The following is a 22,185-nucleotide window of genomic DNA, read 5'->3' as shown; positions in this document are numbered from 1 at the left end:
CAAGTGACCCCATTTTGGAAAGAAGAGACCCCAAGGTATTCGCTGATGGGCATAGTGAGTTCATAGAACTTTTTATTTTTTGTCACAAATTAGTGGAATATGAGACTTTGTAAGAAAAAAAAAAAATCATCATTTTCCGCTAACTTGTGACAAAAAATAAAAAGTTCTATGAACTCACTATGCCCATCAGCGAATACCTTAGGGTGTGTACTTTCCGAAATGGGGTCATTTGTGGGGTATTTGTACTGTCTGGGCATTGTAGAACCTCAGGAAACATGACAGGTGCTCAGAAAGTCAGAGCTGCTTCAAAAAGCGGAAATTCACATTTTTGTACCATAGTTTGTAAACGCTATAACTTTTACCCAAACCATTTTTTTTTTACCCAAACATTTTTTTTTTATCAAAGACATGTAGAACAATAAATTTAGAGCAAAATTTCTATATGGATCTCGTTTTTTTTGCAAAATTTTACAACTGAAAGTGAAAAATGTCATTTTTTTGCAAAAAAATCGTTAAATTTCGATTAATAACAAAAAAAGTAAAAATGTCAGCAGCAATGAAATACCACCAAATGAAAGCTCTATTAGTGAGAAGAAAAGGAGGTAAAATTCATTTGGGTGGTAAGTTGCATGACCGAGCAATAAACGGTGAAAGTAGTGTAGGTCAGAAGTGTAAAAAGTGGCCTGGTCTTTCAGGGTGTTTAAGCACTGGGGGCTGAGGTGGTTAAAGAGGACCTTTCATGGAATTTTTTTGTTTAATTAAGTATCTTTACATGTGGGGTACCCTCCGTTGATACTGCCATCCTTGTTATATTTTTTCAAATACCCCTTGCTTGCTCCGCTGTACCCCCTGAAGTTTTGGCACCCAGTATGTTACTACTGAGCATCGGTACAGGGAGGAGGAGATGCCGGGGTTTCTCAATGGGTGTCTCCTTCTCCCTGGCTGGGCTGCGGTCCATTATGGATTCTTGACATACATATTAAATGTGTGCATAGGGTTACACTAGTGAGAGAGAAGGCAAAAAGGGGTTCTTTTTGGCCAAAATGTGTCTAAAAATAGATCTTTCATATATGAAAATAAACCTCTGGGTGCAACTAGGGGGGGGTGCCATTGCACCCGCTCCCTATGCCATGCCCCCACCACTAGGACTGACAGGGCAGGCTGTGAAAACATATTCACTTCTGGCCCCGAAGTCTTGTGGGAGTGTGTTTGGTGAATGCACTGAACAGGGATGGGAGTGCACATTGGGGGAGATTTATCAAACTGGTGTAAAGTAGAACTTGCTTAGTTGCCCAAAGCAACCAATCATCTTCCAACTTTCATTTTTCACAGCTCCTTTGGAAAATGAAAGGTGGAATCTGATTGGTTGTTATGGGCAAGGTAGCCAGTTTTACTTTACACCAGTTTGACAAATCTCGCCCATTGAGGCCACATAAAAATTACATTAGGACTAAAAGCATTACATTCAGCTGACATGCACACATGTCACATTTAAGATGGATTAATGCTGATAATCTGGTGACAGATACCGTTTAACTCCTTTCTGACACACTGATTATTTGCCTTTTCGTTTTTTACTCCCTGCCTGAGACATAACTTTTTTATTTTATCATTCACATAGCCATATTAGGGTTTATTTTTTGTTGGACAAATTGTATTTTCTAATGGCACAATTTAATATTGCACATGATGTAGTGGCAAGCTGGAGAAAAATTCCAAAATTGGAAAAAATTTGAGTTTTTGTTTTTACGCCGTTCCCTATGCAGTAAAACTGACCTATGCCCTTCATTCTCTGGGTCAGTACAATTACCAGGATACCACATTTATGCAGTTTTTATTTTGTTTTCATAGTGAAAAAAAATCTTTGGAAAAAATTGATTTTTCTTTTCATCGACATATTCTGACCCCCATTTTTTATAGTTACATCAATGGAGTTGTATCAGCACTAATTCTTTTGTGGGACAATCTGTAGTTTTTCTTGGTACCATTTTGGGGTGTGTATGACTTTTCGATCACTTCTTATTCAATTTATTGGGGAGATTTTTTCCATTACACCATTCACTACTAGATGGACAGATATTCTAATAGTACAGGCATTTTTGGACACAATGATAACTATGACATTTATGTTTTTGAAAAATTTTGGGGGAAGGGGGGTTATTTGAAATTTTATTTTCTATTTTTTGTTATATATATTTTTTTAAATGTTAAACTTTTTTTAGGTCCCCAAGTGGAACGGAAGATGCAATCATTGGATTGTCTTTTGTAATGGAATTTTATCCATTACAGAATACAAGAATCAGTACATTCCAATGCAGTGCTACCACCTGCAGGCCTGCATTGGATTTTACCAGTAATAGGCTAGAAAACTTGTCCAGGCTTTGGCCTATTACTACTATGGAACACCTTCCCCGATCTCAACCAGGGGAAAGCTTTTCTGGCTGGGAAGCGGGCAATTCTGGGTCTAGTGCTTTCAGATGTTGCGGTCACATTCGACCATGGCATCTGAGGGTTTAAATGTCCACAATTGACAATATTATGGTTATATGAAGATTATGGTTATTTGGTTGATATTTCACAGAATATTGAACATTTTAAGATAATCCACTCCTGATTTTACTTGAAACCTGAATCCTGGTTTTCCAAAAGCCTTTCAAGAGGTATAAAAGGGGATGTTAGTTGCCCCAGCAGGTCACCACTGAGGAAGGGGTATAGTGTAAACCCCGAAACACGTTTGGTCAGGACCTGCTATATTTATGGATGAGCAACTGTATATTTGCCTTTATCCACCGTCTTCTTTGAAGAATTGCAGATTGAAAGATATCCCTCTGGAATCCCACCGACTCCCTGGTGTTGCCGGACACTGGCTGTACTATACATCTGGAGATTTCTGCGAACATCTGAACGTATTACTCATCACAAACTTGGTCAATTGAGGACCATATGAATGGGCCTGTTCAGAAAGGACACTTAAAGCAATGGAAGCCGTCCGGAAAGGTAAAAGGCGTTTTAGGCAGCGCGGTACAGTGGGACACCACAAATACACCGCAAATCCTTCTGCCATATCGCCGTATTTTATGACTGCTTTACAGTTCATTATATGACCGCTTCACATTTTACTAATCTGTCCTGGAACAGTGTGGGTATATTCCTGCAGGTGGACAAACACACCTGTCGATTAATTAATTAATGACACTGGCAAACTTGAGGTGTATACACACTCACCATTTAAGGCCTCCTGCACACGGCCGTTTTTTTTCCCCGTTTACTGGCCGTTTTTTGCGTTCCGTATACGATTCGTATACGGAACCATTCATTTCAATGGTTCCGCAAAAAAAACGGAACACATACGGAAATGCATCCGTATGTCTTCCGTTTCCGTTCCGTTTTTTGCTGAACCATTAATTGAAAATGTTATGCCCAGCCCAATTTTATCTATGTAATTACTGTATACTGTATAAGCCATACGGAAAAACGGAACGGAAAAAACGAAACAGAAACGGAAACACCACGGAAACAAAAAACGGAACGGATCCGTGAAAAACGGACCGCAAAACACTGAAAAAGCCATACGGTCGTGTGCAATAGGCCTAAACCTGAGGTGGATACATACCAAACCTTGCTGATTCTACTACTTCACGTATTTTAACCCCTTCATGTGATATATTGCAATATATCGCCACATTTATTTGGATCGATTTAATGCAGAGTTTATTTTAGGACGCATATGTCCGTATTTGTTATATATGTCAGTTTTTTTATCGCTTTTAGGCCGAATGCACACGGCCGTGTTCCGGGGCCGAGAGCGGTCCGTGGTATGGCGGGCTGGATTCCTGTTCAGACAGGAGCGCACGGCGTCATTGGTTGCTATAACGCTGTGCGCTTCATGTCGCCACTGCACTACAGTAATACACTATACGAGTGTATTACTGTAGTGCAGCGACGGCATGAAGCAATATAGTATCAGTTGATCCTCTCACATGAAGGGGTTAAAATACGTGAAGTAGTAGAATATTGCCTTGCAGAGAATAAATATTATTAATTTGTTACCTTATATGTGCAGTATTCCAGTATTTGAGTGCTCAGCCTAATCTTTAACTTTCTTTATACGTTTTTTTTTTTTCAGTTGTCCTTTCTTGCCCCCAAGTAAGAAATGACTTGCATACACATAATGAGTTCAAATTCTCTGCCTGCAGATAGAAGTGTGAAACATATAATGCTGTTATTTCCATTTAACAGAAGGATATTATTACTACAATGTACAGTACAATTACTGTACAGTAAGAAAATGCATACTCAACCACTCATCCACCAGTAATTTGATACATTTAAAATAAAACGCAGTATGTAGAATCTGGGCCATTTTAATATTATCGTGACATGTCTTCAAATTAATAAGACATAAGTGCCAAAATCTCCTGGACTCGCTTCCTTAAAACCTTTTTAGTAATAATCCAGCAAATCAGCTCAAGACATCCCCAGGATCCTTTGAAGGATTTTTAGCCCAGCAACGTAACAGATATATGGCAGATAAGACTGGCTGCTGATATGGACATTTCACAGTGGTAATCAATATACTGTATCCCCTGCATGAAGGCTGAACAGACATGTAACACTTTTCACTATGACTTGTCTCCTTTACTCCTTTAGTATGACGATAATATAAAAACATACAGTTTATACTGTAGCATTTGCTGGAAAATGCATTTAGGAGACTCATTTTGGGGTTTTCATTTTTTTTTATATACATTTTTTATTTTATTGTATCTTTCTTACTTTCAAGTTTTTTTCTTTTTTTTTTTATCTCTGATAATATATTCAACCAGGCAGTTCAAGATGGACAATACATTAGGTTTCTACCAGATAGTAGATGCTACAGTACATAGAATTAAAGGGGTTTATTCACCCCCAGGGTCTATTTGAGCAGACCCCCCAGAGTGGCCAACCTACGTACATAATCATACTTACCTGGTTCCTGCCACTAAGTCCCTGCTCCTTCACTGCCCCGCCATTGCTGCAGGTCTTAGGTTACCCTGCGTCATCATCTGATTTGACGCATGCCACATGGTCGCTGCAGACAATGACTGGTTGTAGCTGTGACGTGTACCCCATGAGTCATGTCATAGGATCATTGGCGCTATGACTAACTACAGCGGCCTCGTGACCTACATCAAAGACCCGAGATCTGCAAGGGATCAGGTAATTATGATTCCTTTCGGAGGTACAGCTACGCTGGTGGGTGTGACCGAAATATCCCCAGGGGTGAACAACACCTTTAAGAAAAAAATAGTAATATAGGAAAAGAATTGTTATAACACTTGATTATCTCTGGAGGCTTCAGGAATAGATCTTTTAAATATCAAAGTTGTCAACTACTGTAATAAAGATTTGATACAGTGACTCAAAAGACCTTTTGTATGGGGTTGACAAGGGTTAATAATATCTAGAGGGCATGACATGTTCTAAAGAGACATTTTGTCATTGCACTTTACACATACTATTGGAAAAACACTCAGGCAAACATGAATATTTAATCTTGGTGATATAATTAAATCTGCCACGTTGATTAGGTGCGTAGTTATGGAACTATTATACAAGGATGTTTACTGTGCAGCCAATCTTAATAGACCACTGTCCATTAACCATACTTGTCCACATTGTCAGAAAGTTTTTGGAAATATGTAGGGGACATTTTTGGCATTCCAGTAGATCAGGCAAGTCTCTTGCAAAAAGTTGAGCAGTGAGCCCTTGAGGAGTTGGTGCAGAGGATGGAAGTGGTAGTGGCCCTGATGTGATGCTGTGTCGCAGTATATTCGTTTATCCCTGGGGTTTGGTGCAGTCAAAGAGTAATTTAAAGAAGGTCAGATGTAAACAGATATCAGTCTCTCTTTACTTAGTGCAAAATAAAACTTGTGGCACATCCAATCAATACAAAGTGCAGAAGTATGGTGGCTGTTTGGATGGCAATAGGTTGGCAATAGAAAAAAATTGTGGATGTAGGCATCCACTGTAGTATAGACTTAATGTTTGTCTGGCCTAGTGATGGTTTAGGAAGGTGGTGGTGTCTGAGCTCAACGTGTAGCAGTCGGTAAAGCTGTATTTCATTGATCACTCTGCTGTCTTGTCACACAAATGCTTTCTTGAAGCTGAATTTGCTTATCTCTTCTGAGTTTTGGTCTCACAAGACCTCAGGTTCCTGAGTTTCTCTCTGGAATGTTTCTCTCATGAGAATACGATACAGTTCCTGGGACTAGAAGCTCTACATGTGCTTCCTCACTCCCCCACCACCTGCCAAGAACTTCCTTTCCCTTCCTCTAGCTAGACTGGAACTTCCCCTTCTGGCAGGAAGCAGGACCATCCCTGTCCTACCAAGAGGGGAGGAACAGGGTGGTTAGCCCTGTTCCTGCAAACCATTGCCAACCATTTCTTCTCTTGCTCGGATAAATGGTATAACCATGAAAATACAATACATTACATATAAAACACAACAATTACAGATACCCCCGCGGCTGGATTACTGCAGTATGTATTGAAGATTCATGGCTAAGGTCAGATTACTCATCATACGAGGCAGCTGAGGTTAGCCAGGGTTATGAAAACAGTCAAGGAAGCTGTGCTACCCTGTTTCTGTAACTCCTCTAGAAATGAATATAAGCTACAGCTATGGAAACAGTGTGGCTGTCTCTGCCTCGCTGATTCTGTAACTCCCATTCACTTCTATGGGATTTATAGAAAAAGCATAGCACAGGCCTCTTTGCTATGTCCGTAACCATGGTCACCCTTGACCTGTGCATATGACGGGTATTCCAATCACAGCCATGAGTTCAGTTGGAAATAAACCTTTGATAGTACTCCTATTCACTAGTCCTATAAATATGTATGCAGTCATCTCTCCCTACTGGCAGCTGCATACTACCACAATTTTATCATTTAATTCTATGTGACTGGCATGGTCTATCGTGGGGCAGTCTGCTGGCAATGTTTATATGGCATACTCTCTTGGCGGTATTATTTATTGAGATTCTTTGCTGGCACTGCTTTTTATGAGAGACAGTATTGTGATGGTGTTTATGGGAGTACACTTTGGTGGCACTGTTTTAAAAGGCAGTCTGCTGGCACTATTTATGGAGAGCGCTCTGCTGCCATTGTGTATGGACGGCACTTTGCTGGCACTGATTGTGGAAGGTGCTCTGCTGGCACTGTTTATGGAAGGCGCTCTGCTGCAATTGTTTATAGAGGGCGCTCTGCTGACACTGTCTATGGAGGGCGCTCTGCTGCAATTGTTTATAGAGGGCACTCTGCTGACACTGTTTATGGAGGGCGCTCTGCTGGCACTGTTTATGGAGGGCGCTCTGCTGGCACTGTTTATGGAGGGCGCTCTGTTGGCACTGTTTATAGAGGGCGCTCTGCTGGCACTGTTTATAGAGGGCACTCTGCTGACACTGTTTATGGAGGGCGCTCTGCTGCAATTGTTTATAGAGGGCACTCTGCTGACACTGTTTATGGAGGGTGCTCTGCTGGCTCTGTTTATGGAGGGTGCTCTACTGGCACTGTTTATGGAGGGTGCTCTGTTGGCACTGTTTATGGAGGGCGCTCTGTTGGCACTGTTTATGGAGGGCACTCTGATGGCACTGTTTATGGAGGGTGCTCTACTGGCACTGTTTATGGAGGGTGCTCTACTGGCACTGATTATGGAGGGCGCTCTGTTGGCACTGTTTATGGAGGGCGCTCTGTTGGCACTGTTTATGGAGGGCGCTCTGTTGGCACTGTTTATGGAGGGCGCTCTGTTGGCACTGTTTATAGAGGGCGCTCTGCTGGCACTGTTTATGGAGGGCGCTCTTCTGGCACTGTTTATGGAGGCGCTCTGTTGGCATTGTTTATGGAGGGCGCTCTACTGGCACTGTTTATGGAGGGCGCTCTACTGGCACTGTTTATGGAGGGCGCTTTGTTGGCACTGTTTATGGAGGGCGCTCTCATGGCACTGTTTATGGAGGGTGCTCTACTGGCACTGTTTATGGAGGGCGCTCTGATGGCACTGTTTATAGAGGGTGCTCTACTGGCACTGTTTATGGAGGGCGCTCTGTTGGCACTGTTTATGGAGGGCGCTCTGTTGGCACTGTTTATGGAGGGCGCTCTGTTGGCACTGTTTATAGAGGGCGCTCTGCTGGCACTGTTTATGGAGGGCGTTCTGCTGGCACTGTTTATGGATGGCGCTCTGCTGGCACTGTTTGTGGAAGGAGCTCTGCTGGCACTATTTATGGAAGGCGCTCTGCTGGCACTGTTTATAGAGGGCGCTCTGCTGGCACTGTTTATGGAAGGTGCTCTGCTGGCACTGTTTATGGAGAGCGCTCTGCTGCCATTGTTTATAGAGGGCGCTCTGCTGGCACTGTTTATGGAGGGCACTCTGCTGCCATTGTTTATAGAGGGTGCTCTGCTGGCACTGTTTATGGAGGGCGCTTTGCTGGCACTGTTTATGGAGGGCGCTCTGTTGGCACTGTTTATGGAGGGTGCTCTGCTGGCACTGTTTATGGAGGGTGCTCTGTTGGCACTGTTTATGGAGGGCGCTCTGTTGGCACTGTTTATGGAGGGCACTCTGATGGCACTGTTTATGGAGGGTGCTCTACTGGCACTGTTTATGGAGGGTGCTCTACTGGCACTGATTATGGAGGGCGCTCTGTTGGCACTGTTTATGGAGGGCGCTCTGTTGGCACTGTTTATGGAGGGCGCTCTGTTGGCACTGTTTATAGAGGGCGCTCTGCTGGCACTGTTTATGGAGGGCGCTCTTCTGGCACTGTTTATGGAGGGCGCTCTTCTGGCACTGTTTATGGAGGCGCTCTGTTGGCATTGTTTATGGAGGGCGCTCTACTGGCACTCTTTATGGAGGGCGCTCTACTGGCACTGTTTATGGAGGGCGCTTTGTTGGCACTGTTTATGGAGGGCGCTCTGATGGCACTGTTTATGGAGGGTGCTCTACTGGCACTGTTTATGGAGGGCGCTCTGATGGCACTGTTTATGGAGGGTGCTCTACTGGCACTGTTTATGGAGGGCGCTCTGTTGGCACTGTTTATGGAGGGCGCTCTGTTGGCACTGTTTATGGAGGGCGCTCTGTTGGCACTGTTTATAGAGGGCGCTCTGCTGGCACTGTTTATGGAGGGCGCTCTTCTGGCACTGTTTATGGAGGGCATTCTGCTGGCACTGTTTATGGATGGCGCTCTGCTGGCACTGTTTATGGAGGGCGCTCTGTTGGCACTGTTTATAGAGGGCGCTCTGCTGGCACTGTTTATGGAGGGTACTCTGCTGGCACTGTTTATGGAGGGCTCTCTGCTGGCAATTTGCTGGTGCTGTTAATGGAGGCTTTTTAGGATTTATTATGTGAGTGTGGACTATACTTATTGGTGGAACTTTGGTATGAAAATCTGTGCCCTGCATTTCAAATTTTAAATCTCCATGAAATAGTTTCTATAAAGTGTGCAAGTACGTCGCAACCTAAAGCAAGAAATGAAATAAATGCACGCACACAACACACAACCCTTGATTGGTAATTGTAAATTAAGGACAACCCTGCATGGTTGTCACAGATTTACTGATAATTTATGGCTTTTTCCCTTATGGAGAAAAAGAACACAGAATTACAAGTGATCTTCCACTGCTCACTTCACTTAGAGTACCGAGCTGACATGATCACATTTGCCTATAGAGCCCTTCACAAATCTTATAGTAATGTATTCCAAAATAAGCGGCTAATTGCAGATGATATCCTCAAAAAGCCGTCCTATCATAAACCGCACGGCTTCAGGGAATTTCAAATTTCCCTCGTTGCCCTTTAGGAGCTGTCAGCAGAATACAGATGCTGTTTATGATAGACTGTATTTTGTTGCTGTCTGCTAATAGGGGCTGTTGTAGTGGAAACCACCATCACAGATCATCATAACTAGGATAATCAGGAGGATAATCAAAGGGCATTGGGTGCCATAAACTGTACATGTATTATTTTTGGAATTTTAAAATTGATATTGCATGCTTTTAACATTTTTTAAATATGAATTGCTAAATAGGCCCAGTCGATAATATTACTTAGCGATATTAACCCCTATTAACAATTGGGTTCAGCCCATTCTGTAAACCTATCAGCTGTATGTAAGCAATATGGTCCTGTTGACATGTCTGCTCACAGTGACATCACATCTGTCTGTCATGCCTTTGACTTCTAATGGCTCAAACACTTCAAGTGCGATAAAAACAAATTGCCACTAAGGGCTCATGCACACGAGCGTTTTTTGCGTTCCGTATACGGACTGTATTTTGATTCCATATGCGGTCCGTATACGGAGCCATTCATTTCAATAGGTCCACAAAAGATGCGGACAGCACTCTGTGTGCTGTCCGCATCCATTGCTCTGTTCCGTGATCCCGCAAAAATTATGAGACATGTCCTATTCTTGTCCGTTTTGCGGAAAAAAATAGGCATCTCTATAATGGGGCTCCTGTTCCGTTCCGCAAATTGCGGAAGGCACACTGGCGGCATCCGTCTTTTTTTGCGGTCTACAAAAAACGGCACGGTCGTGTGCATGAGCCCTAAGGCTGTGGTCTATAAACGGTGGCTCTCCTGCTATTGCAAAACTACAATTCTCAGCATGCCCTTACAGCTGGAGATCACTGCACTAAGGCAAGGCATGTGATGTCACTATGGCCAGCACCTCATTGCAGCTGTATTACTTCCACATGGATTCAGGGGTTGCAGGGTGGAGAGCCAGGGGCTAATTGAAGTATTTTGCTTTGGAGAAGATTTAGGCATGCATTAAAAAAAAATCTTCTACAGACTTCCAGGTTATTAATTGTAATAAAATGACATTAATTGACATTTCTTCATTTTTAAAAGCACCGTGGATCTAAAAGTGGGGCTTTAACTGCAGCAGAAGCCCTAATGTCTTAGCATAATAACATGCGAGCACAAGTATCCTAACCATTGCATTAAAATTCTAGTCATCATGCACTGATTTCCAAATCTTTTTTATTTTTTACCACTTATGACACCATTCTAAAAATACCATAGCAGATATTTATAGTCAGGTACAGGCTACGACTCAGTAGTATGCTCGGCACGGAATGGGTTAATACACCAGATCTGGGCTGCTGCTCTGCCTCCTCCTCGCCAGCTATAAAATACAATGCAATGAACAGAGCTCAGGCTGAGACAGGATCACAAGTCACAAGCTTCACGTGGAGCCCATCTGAATGGAGCCATTGCTTGCTGACAAGTGCCAGCGCTAAGCCCAGGGGGAGTTATCAGCAGCTGGAAACTACTGGGATCCCCCCCCCCCAATAAAATCGATGCGATGCCTACCTAAATATGAAGACAATCCCTGGATTCCCATCGTCGGGAAGGTCTCCTACACAGGAGCTGTGATACTTTAGTAGTCACCACCTCCACCGCCTGAGCCTTGATGCAGGCAGAGAGCTGATCTTCTGCATTCGCCAGCATCCAGGACTCCGCTTATTGTCATCAAATCATAAACTTTTCCTCCTTAGCTGGGAATCTGAGGACTTCCTCATCTTGATCTCACACAATGGAAGCTGGGGAGATCCAGTTGTGGATGATGATATCAGTCTGCTTGATACATGGTAAATAGATGTCACCATCACCCTGCATTCCACCCTATTCCATGACACTCCATTCTCTGTGAATGTGTGCCAGTCCAAGGCTATGTACATGACGAGCTGATCACTGTATACAAGCCATTTGATATATCACTGTACTGTCCATGTTACTGTATATTGACTCCCTGTGCTGAGTGCGTGCTGATCATGCTTCTCTCTTGGTTTGAAGTGTCCCTGCAAGGAGAATACCAGAGAAAGCTCTACAAGGAATTACTGAAGAATTATAATCCTTTAGAGAGGCCGGTGGCTAATGACTCTCATCCACTCACTGTCTACTTTGGAATGAATCTGATGCAGATCATGGACGTGGTAAGTGTTGCACCTCTGTATTCTGCTGTTTTGGGATAGATGCAGCTCTCTGGGTCTGGGGTCGGGTGAGGACAACGTTCATAATAATAATTATTACCGAACACGGCTCCTGTATACCATTTACCATATATGACTTTGATAGACAGATATATCTCTTATTGTTGGATGACTTTTTCTGACAACTTTTAGACAATTGTTGAACATCTCCTTGGTCTTTTATTGGGAGAGAAAACCATTTTGAGGTGTGAAAAGTCCTGCCACTGCTGGAGTCACTCTAGACTTAGCTCATCATATTAGTAGGTTATATATGTAAGGCTACTTTCACACTTGCGGCAGAGTGATCCGGCAAGCAGTTCCGTCGCCGGGACTGCCTGCCGGATCCGTCAAAACGTATGCCAACTGATGGAATTTGTAAGATTGATCAGGATCCTGAACCGTCTTACAGATGCATTGAAATGCTGGATCCATATTTCCGGTGTCGTCCGGAAAAACGGATCCGGCATTAATTTTTTTCACCTTTTTTTTCGGTCTGCGCATGAGGACGGATACGGAATTCCGGTATTTTGAATGCCGGATCTGGCACTAATACATTCCTATGGGAAAAAAAGCCGGCATACAGGCAAGTCTTCAGGTTTTTTTTGTCCGTAGATAAAACCGTAGCATGCTGCAGTTTTATCTCTGTCCTGATCAGTCAAAAAGACTGAACTGAAGACATCCTGATGCATCCTGAACAGATTTCTCTCCATTCAGAATGCATGGGGATAAAACTGATCAGTTCTTTTCCGGTATTGAGCCCCTAGGACGGAACTCTATGCCGGAAAAGAAAAACGCAAGTGTGAAAGTACCCTAACTACAAATAAGTTAGTAGTGTCAAGTCTTGTGCAATGTAAGACAGGTTGTCTGGGAATTTCTAAAAATTGGCCTACAAGCAGGGAATGGTATGAAATAAAAAATATAACCAGAATTCACCAGTTCAATCTCTCTGCTGCTCTAACGCTGCCCTCTGTACATGCATACGTCGATGCTAAGACTAGTGATGGGCTGCACTGGTCATGGGAATGTTTATAATGTCATTGCTGCAGGACCGGTGGGGACCACCACCGGAATGGTGGAGCTGGTGCGGCAGGGAGATTTAGCAGGTGAGTACTGGTCATTTTTTTTGTTATACCATTCCCTGTTTGCACGCAAATTTAATACTGGACAACCACTTTAAAAGTAGACGTAGTCAAAGTCCCTTCCAGTGTAAGTAGGTGCACGTCCCTCATACAGTATACAATATGTTCAAGAAGCTATGGCAGCTCTCATTACTTCACTGCAATTAATGGAAGTTTTAATTAAAAATCCACCGGTATTCAAAGCTTACATTAGTTAACGTTTTGGGTTTTACATGAGTACCCTTTATGAGGCAAGCAGCAGGCATGGCAGCAGCGGTACAGTAACCATTTTAAAAGTGGTTATCGTATGGTTTATTTTAGGCATGTCTTTCAATAAGAATATCTTTTAAATTCTCTAATAACACTAACATAGTAGGAGTGATAGGAAGCAATACGATAGAGTAGGCTATATGTATAATAGTCATTTGCTGAGAGAAATCATGGAGAAAAATGGCCTTTTTGGAAAAAAGGATTTATGGAGCCAATCAGCAGAAAGGGGGAGGGGGGGTATTGGTAGATGTCCCAGCCTAACGAAATTGATCTTTAATAAGGAAACTTGTGTCCTTGTGATTTAGCAGATACTGCTCCTGCTGTGAAAGCCTGCTCAAGTCAGAAGCAATGAGAACTAGTCTTGAGTAATAAGCACCAAAACTTTTCTCAAGCTTATATGGAAATTATGGCAGCAATGAAAACATTCACGTTTCTATATTTTCTGTTACCAAAGCAGAATCAGGCCGCCGATAGGTTTGGAGGTAATTAGGTAGAATGATCAGGGAGTCCAGAGTCGTAGAGGTACAAAACGTATTATTAAATGAGCTTACATCTTTGTGAAGAAACATGATTAAATAACAGTTTATCTTAAACTCATTCATATCGTATTTGGGTGTACTACATCTATAGAATGGCACTCAACTTATCAAACACCTTGTATTCTGCATGTATCACCAGTTTCTACCACTGTAGGCTCTATCTCTAATTATCAATTTTCTGCGGGCCAGTGGGTTGAGATTAGCTGTTATGATGTCTCCCATACACTACATCTAGAGAAGAGGAGATGCTTATCTTTCTGCTTATCTTTCTCTCTATGGCACACCCAATAGCAGCATTAAAGTTATTATACAGCAGTAATGAGCAGTGTAGCTCTGAATCCAGTAATGGGGTGAAATTACCTATTGTTTAAATCATGTTTTTATGTTAACATTTTTTTATAATTTTTGGTGAGGTTATTTTCAATTTTTAATGTCTTCGCACTGACCACTAAGCCTAGGTGTAACTTCTTGGGATCTGTACTGCAGTTATCTGCCTATAGGATTAGAATGACGTATATATATATATATATATATATATATATACAGGATCCAACATTCACAATATGTGATTGTCAAAGCTTATCTGCTCCCAACAAACCTCTGCACAGGTCTCAGCATGCCTAGAAAAATCTCCCATAGAAATCAGTAAGTCAGCTCCAGACCATTGCAAGATGACAGTCCCTACAATCATGTTCAGAAAATAAAATAAAAAAACTGCAATCAGATAATAAAAACAGATCAGAAAATATGATACCGCTATCTGGTTTTAACTAGCAGAAAAAAAAAAAATGGTAACACATTCTCTTTAAGTAGCAGCTCTGTGTGTCACTTTGCCTTATCTCACTCATTGTAAGATATATTACAAATTTTCTTATATTCACTGGAATTATTGATTTATGCAAATGGGGGGCATTTAAATTTCAAATAAATCTGGGGTTATTTTAGCAGCATGTGCATGCATTTCTGAACATCGCATTCAGAGGAAAGGAACAGTTTCAGAAATTTCTGCAACAAATCATCTGCAAGTGAACATACCCTTCTTGTTAGGTTTTGGAAAAGGATTGGAGATAACAGTCTAAAGGGGTTTTCCAATTATGTGAAAAAAAAGAACAGCAGAAAATGTTATAGAATAGCAAAAAAATATATATATCAATTTACAAGCTTCCAGCATGCGACCACTGCAGTCAATCAGTGGCCTCAGCGATCATGTGCTACCGTAAGGGTACTTTCACACTAGCGGCAGAGAGGCCGCCGGAATAAAAGTACTACATGTCGTACTTTTATTCTGGCGGCCTCTCGGCGTGCGCTGCGGTGCTGCCGCCGGAACTCCACCCCGCCCCCATTATAGTCAATGGGGCCGGAGCAGTAGTCCGGGGGCACGTGTTCACTGGCGGCAGGACGTATTCACCCACCAAAACAGCCTTCCGGGGGTCCGTGCCGCTAGTGTGAAACTAGCCTATTAAGAATAGCATGTGATTGTTGGGGCAGTGATTGGCTGCAGTGGTTACCAGGTATTAAGGCACATCATTGCTGGTGGGGGCTGCTGAAGCCCCTCTGCTGTAATGGAGGGGAATTGAAGAAGTGAGTTCTGCTTTTATTTATTTTAGAACATTTGCATTTTCAAGGAGTTTGGCAGTTTAACCTTTTGTCACTGGCAGCTGGGGGCCAAACAAGTTTATTACTGACAGAAAATGATGCTTGAGTATACTGAGTATAGAAAAGCATTACATAAGTGATCAGCAGATTACATTGTTAAATCCCAAAGGGATTAAAGAATAATTAATGCATATTAACCCCTTAAGGACTCAGCCCTATTTCACCTTAAGGACATGCCCATTTTTTGACACCATGTCCCATTTGAAGCCCCCCTGATGCACCCCTAGAGTAGAAACTCCATAAAAGTGACCCCATCTAAGAAACTACACCCCTCAAGGTATTCAAAACTGATTTTACAAATGTCGTTAACCTTTTAGGTGGTAATCCATTTTTCCCAGTAACAAAGCAAGGGTTAAGAGCCAAACAAAACTCAATATTTATGGCCCAGATTCTGTCGTTTCTGTAGTTTACAGAAACACCCCATATGTGGTCGTAAACAGCTGTATGGGCACACGACAGGGCGCAGAAGGAAAGGAATACCATATGGTTTTTGGAAAGCAGATTTTGCTAGACTGTTTTTTTTGACACCATGTCCCATTTGAAGCCCCCCTGATGCACCCCTAGAGTAGAAACTCCAAAAAAATGGCCCCATTTTAGAAACTACAGGATAGGGTGGCAGTATTGTTGGTACTAGTTTAGTGTACATGTGATTTTTGGTTGCTCTATATTACACTTTTTGTGAGGCAAGATAACAAGAAATAGCTGTTTTGGCACCGTTTTTATTTTTTGTTATTTACAACATTCATCTGACAGGTTAGATCATGTGATATTTTTATAGACCAGGTTGTTACAGATGCGGCGATACCTAATATGTATACTTTTTTATTTATTTATGTAAGTTTTACACAATGATTTCTTTTTTGAAGCAAAAAAAATCATGTTTTAGTGTTTCCATAGTCTGAGAGCCATATTTTTTTTCAGTTTTTGGGCCATTACCTTGGGTAGGGTATGATTTTTGCAGGATGAGATGACGGTTTTATTGGCACTATTTTGGGGTGCATATGACTTTTTGATCGCTTGCTATTACACTTTTTGTGATATAAGGTGACAAACAATGGTTTATTTAGCACAGTTTTTATTTTTATTTTTTTACGGTGTTCATCTGAGGGGTTAGTTCATGTGATATTTTTATAGAGCCGGTCGATACGAACGCGGTGATACCAAATATGTATACTTTATTTTTATTTATGTTTTACACAATAACAGCTTTTTTAAAACAAAAAAAATTATGTTTTAGTGTCTCCATATTCTGAGCCATAGTTTTTTTTTTTTTTTTGGGCGATTGTCTCAGGTAGGGGCTCATTTTTTGCAGGATGAGGTGACTGTTAGATTAGTACTATTTTGGTGGGCAAACGCCTTTTTGATCGCTTGCTGTTGTACTTTTTGTGATGTAAGGTGACAAAAAAATTGTTTATTTAGCACAGTTTTTATTTTTTACGGTGTTCATCCTAGGGGTTAGGTCATGTGATATGTTTATAGAGCCGGTCGATACGGACGCGGCTATACTGAATATGTATACTTTCCCCCCCCCCTATTTTTTACCAATTTTTTTTACTTTATTTGGGGAAAATGACGTTTTTGTTTATTTTTACTTGAAACTTGTAATATTTTGGGGGGAAAACTTTATTTTTTCAACTTTTTTTTTTAACTTTTGGGGGTCTAATCCTTTACAATGCATTCCAATACTTCTGTATTGGAATGCATTGGCTGTATGAGTAATACTGTGTGCATTACTCATACAGTTTCTGGCCTGTGAGATCCAGGGGGAAAACAGTTGGATAGGGAGGCTGCTACTGACAGATTCCTGTCAAAGAGAAAAAACTGGCATGTGTGGAGAAAAGTTGTGCTTTTTGCCTTCTAAAAGACATAAAAAGCTTAAAGGAGTTGTCTCGCTTGGATATGCCCCTATTGTCTTATTGTCATGCCCTGTTCAGACTATGTACGGAGGTCTGCCAGATTAGCAGCACGTGTCTAGTCATTTGTTTTGTTTTGTTTTGGAGTCGTGCTAGATCCGCCTCCCTTCAGGTGCACTGGGTGGGGTCGTTGGTTTAAATTACTCCCCTCCCAGTGTTCTGTGCGGGTTATAGCTTCTGTCAGGCTGTGGAAGCAAGGAGTGAAGGATTGGCTTTTCCTGCTCAGATAAGATAAGTTGGTTTCTGATTTCTTTGGTTTGCTGTCTAGGCTGTTTGAGTGTCATCTGTCCCCTCCTGGTTCTGACGGAGCAGGCTGCCCCTTTTCCCCTTTCACCATCTCAGGGATTCTAGGGTATTCTCAGCCCAGGCACGAGGACACATTATTCCCACCATTAGGGTCTGAATGTGGGCAAAGCAGAATAGGGAGAGCGGTTAGGGATTTGCTAGGAGGTGACCTTATCCCCAGCTTCTCGCCTAGAAAACTTGTTTGTTTAGTTATCTGTGTATCTTATATCCTGTCCGCCATGACACTTATAGGTGCGGGTCCCTCGCAAAGCGGTGGCTGGAGTACTCCGGTCTGGCCACCACCAAGCAGCCTCCCCATAGAAGTGAATGGGAGCGCACAGCGCATGACCGGCCGGCGCTCCCATTCACTTCTATGGGTCTGACGGAAATAGCCGAGCCAACACTCGGCTATTTATGGCGGCCTGATAGAAAATGAATGGAGGGCCGCTGCTCATGTGCAGTGCACCCTCCACCACTTTTGGGGCTCCGTTCTCGATATAGTGATATGCCCCCATTGTCTGAGATGAGACAACCCCTTTAATGGAGGAGATTTATCAAGACTGGCAAATGCCTCTTAATAAATTAGTTGTATCTCTGGTCCTCCATGGGCCAGAAACTCAAGTCTTTGCCAGCCAGGAACTGGTGCAGACTTACACCAGTTTCTGACATGTTATAGTAAATCCGTTGAGCCATGCTAAGCCTATCCCCCTCCTGCTAAGCACTAGTGACGACAACCTCTAAAAGTTGCAGATTGTCAGGCAAATATGGTGTGCCCAATAATCGACAACTTTTTTTTACGCCACAATAATGGTGTAAAATCTTTGACAAATCCATCCCAATGCACGCCACATTTTTTGCCAAACATGGGTGAACTGCCCATGATATATCCATCCCTTTATGCATTATACCAGTTATTGAAGTAGGGCCATCAAAGGTAAATCGGCACTTTAAGGGCTGTATAAAAATCTCATTAAGTTACAGTGAATAATACTGATCCTGACATTGCAGCTACAGTAGCTGCTTCTTATTTCTAAAGACCATTCTTGTTTGTAAGAATACATCTTTGAAAATGTTATCTCATGTTCTTTAACCTTTTATGTGTGGTTGACTACCTGACCGCGGACTCTGTATTATTTATTATCTGTAATTCATTGTAATATGTGAGTTAAGATTTTTTCAAGCCATTTTGATTGTAGTTTATTTATTAATCATTTTATGGTATAATAGACCTCATGCTGATTCATATAAATGTATTTTTCTCGTTTTGATGTATTAATATCAGTTACAGAGTACAAATTAGGTAACCTGAGGTACACTTTAAAACACTTTATACTCTGAGTTAAAGCCAATGTATATATTTTCAGTACAAGGGAAATATCGTAAGAATTATTATATATGGATATGCACAGTGTGCCAAATTTGCGACCTAACCGATATACTATACTGTAGTCTGTAATATACAGTGAGACCTCTTCAAAGGGCCACAATTTTGAGAAAGTATCCCTTTTCCAGATCAGATTTTTTTTTTATAGATTTCCAGTTCCATCGTATACTATGTATCCTATATTAGGTCTCTGATAAGACCACACTTCTACCAGTGACCATCGTCTACTTCCGACATCCTGATCATCTTTGAAACAACTGGGATTCTGTACCTGATGGTAAGGGCAATGACATATGGTACCTGCTGGAAGGCAGGGCATGCTCTAAGGCTGTGATGGCTAACCTCCGGCACTCCAGTTGTGGTAAAATTACAACTCCCAAGATGTACACTTCCTTGGCTATTCTCAGAACTCCATAGAAATGAACTCCATAGTTTCACCACAGCTGGAGTACCGAAAGTTAGCCATAACTGCAAAAGGTGTGTGATAGTTCATAGAAGTTTCCTATGACCACCACTGGGGCAGCTGACTACATTTAGATTTATACAGTTCGTTAGACTCTAAATGGATTTCAAGAAATTTGCTCATCTCTGGTCAGCACTTTTTTCTCCTTTTACCCTGAGGTACTGCTTGTACTACAGACCATTTTTGTATGAACCATATGTGTTTAGTCCAACATTGGCTAATAACGTGATCATAAATTGAACTATGTGCTTAGGCTTTAATTCACCGCTTAGGTACCTGCGTCCACTCAATCCAGGTATACTCATAGGTAAAAATTGTAATTATGTAGCATATGACATCATTATTAGGGCTTATGCACATGACCGTGGCCGTATTGTGGTCCACAAAATAACTGTTGGACTGGGGTGCCTAGGGGCCACCAGTAAAATTTATTTAGGGGGCCCACGACACAGATACATTTAAATATTACCTGCTCACACAGCAGCAAGATGCTACCAGATTATTGAATATGGGGTCCCTGCAGTAACTTTGAGAAGGTAGGTCCTGGGGAGAAGAGGACACTGGCAGCTTTCCTCTAGACATAGAAGTCATCTCAGCTCTTATCATATTTATAATAATAAACTGGGGAGTTTCTTTAATAATCTATCAAGTTTTTTATATAAACATAGGCTGGTTGAGGTGCTGTACATTAAATATATGTATGTAGTGCAGGAGGTCTACAGTGTTATGTGCCACTGGTGCAGGGGGTGGGAGAATAGGGGCCCACCGGGGGATTCACCTGTACCCCTGTGGGCCAGTCTGAGTTTGCGCAAAATATAGATACCTCCCATGTGCAATCTGCATTTTTCTCATTCCCATCACAGAAATGACTATTCTTGTGCACAATGCAGACAAAAATTGGACATGTTCTATAACTTCCATAGGGGAAATACGGCTACCCATGTGCTGTCCATTTTATTTGTGAACCCATAAAAATGAATGGGTCCTTGTGTAATCTACAAAAAAATGTGTATTGGACGCGGATGCAAAATACGGTCATGTACATGAGCCCTAAGGTGTTCTAAGGAAATGTATGGTGAGGTGAATTTCAAACACTTAATCATCATCATGTAGACTGCTGAGGCCAGTGACTGGCAGCAGCGGTCACATGCCACATACCAATACGTCACTGCTACAGTTTGTAAACAAGCAATGGCAGGAGGACTGTAGAGACAGCCAATTTGGGTGAACTTGTATGAGTTTTTTTTTAATTATATTAGGCAACCCCTTTAAACATCCAGACATAACAGTGGTTTTCTAAGAGTAGAATCCTTTTTGGCTGAGTTTCTAATTTCATTCTAATTTAGGCAGAGAAAAGTACTACTACTACTAATGATTAAATTAATTCTTTGACCCTTAATTTTGTACAGTGATTTCTGATTGTAATTTTTTCACTTCCACAATGGGTAGACGATTCGTTAAATCTTAACGGATATAGAAAACATTGGGCACAGATTTATTCTTTAGAAGTTATTTCAGAAGTTACTGTAAAGACAAATCCTTTGCTGCAGTATCTTATGATAGCTATTATGATTTAACCCAACAAGTGGCTCACAGACACAAACCTCTGCTAGTCATGTCTATTTCTGGGTTGTGTTTCTTGGTGATATTTTGAGACATTTTAATTTTTTTCTTAAAGGGGTTGTCCCACAAAAAATATTCTACAGTTTTCAAACCAGCACCTGGATCTGAATACGTTTGTAATTGCATGTAATAAAAAATTTAGCATAGCCACTAAGTTATTCAATAGAATGTATCTGTATAGCGCCAACCGCTGTTTGTTTTTTTCTTATTTCTTTGACCTGCTCACTGAGAAGGCCGCACATGCTCAGTTTCATCCTTCAACTGGCTACTGAGCTGTGATAGGGAGAGCATGGACACGCCCACTTAGCTGTAGAAGAAAATACACTCCCCTTGAGCTGTCAGCTTGATATAAATCCAGCAGAGCAATGAAGGGGGAGACCTCTGGATCCATGCGAGGTACAGGGCTGGTTCTAGCTTAGTTAGAAAGAGATTATCATGTACTGTATATTATCTGGTTTTAATTTTTTACATTAGTCATGGGATAACCGCTTTAAGCTATTAAATGAAGTGTGTCATCGAAATCTGGTTCTATAGTATTCTGCATTGGTAATCTGAACAGTGTTTGGCGTTCAGACTTGGCAACTGCTATATATTATATGTAATTAGATCCTGTCAGCCTCAGCTTTGTTTTTATTATTTAAAGGGGACATACCATATGAATATGTCATCAAAGAAATGTGTTCTCAAACCACCACAAATTTTCATAATGAAAATTACATAAATGTTAGAACCTGTATGGCACTCCTCATAAATTTATATTGGAAATCTGACACAATGGGTTCATTTATCAAACTGGTGTAAAGTTCCAAAGGAACTGTCAAAAATTAAAGTTGGAATCTGATGGGTTGCTATGGGCAACTAAGCCAGTTCTACTTTTCACCAGTTTGATAAATCTCCCCCAATAATTTTACCAAAGTGGAAATTCAAATAT

The 22,185-nt window shown here is 41.6% G+C and overlaps 1 protein-coding gene across 1 annotated transcript in view; it reads left to right on the top strand.

Moving 5' to 3' along the window:
- The first annotated feature begins 11,381 nt into the window (after window positions 1-11,381).
- Window positions 11,382-22,185, top strand: part of LOC120985751 (neuronal acetylcholine receptor subunit alpha-7) — a 414,569-nt gene continuing 403,765 nt past the window's right edge. Inside the window, exons 1-2 of the mRNA XM_040413865.1 lie at window positions 11,382-11,622; window positions 11,828-11,967. Of these exons, the coding sequence (XP_040269799.1) occupies window positions 11,568-11,622; window positions 11,828-11,967 (195 nt within the window). The 5' untranslated portion in view covers window positions 11,382-11,567. The remainder of the gene's footprint in view (window positions 11,623-11,827; window positions 11,968-22,185) is intronic.

This window comes from Bufo bufo, chromosome 1 (genome assembly GCF_905171765.1).
Source record: "Bufo bufo chromosome 1, aBufBuf1.1, whole genome shotgun sequence".
Classification (NCBI taxonomy): Eukaryota; Metazoa; Chordata; class Amphibia; order Anura; family Bufonidae; genus Bufo; species Bufo bufo.
This window is presented reverse-complemented; position numbering and strand designations above follow the sequence as displayed.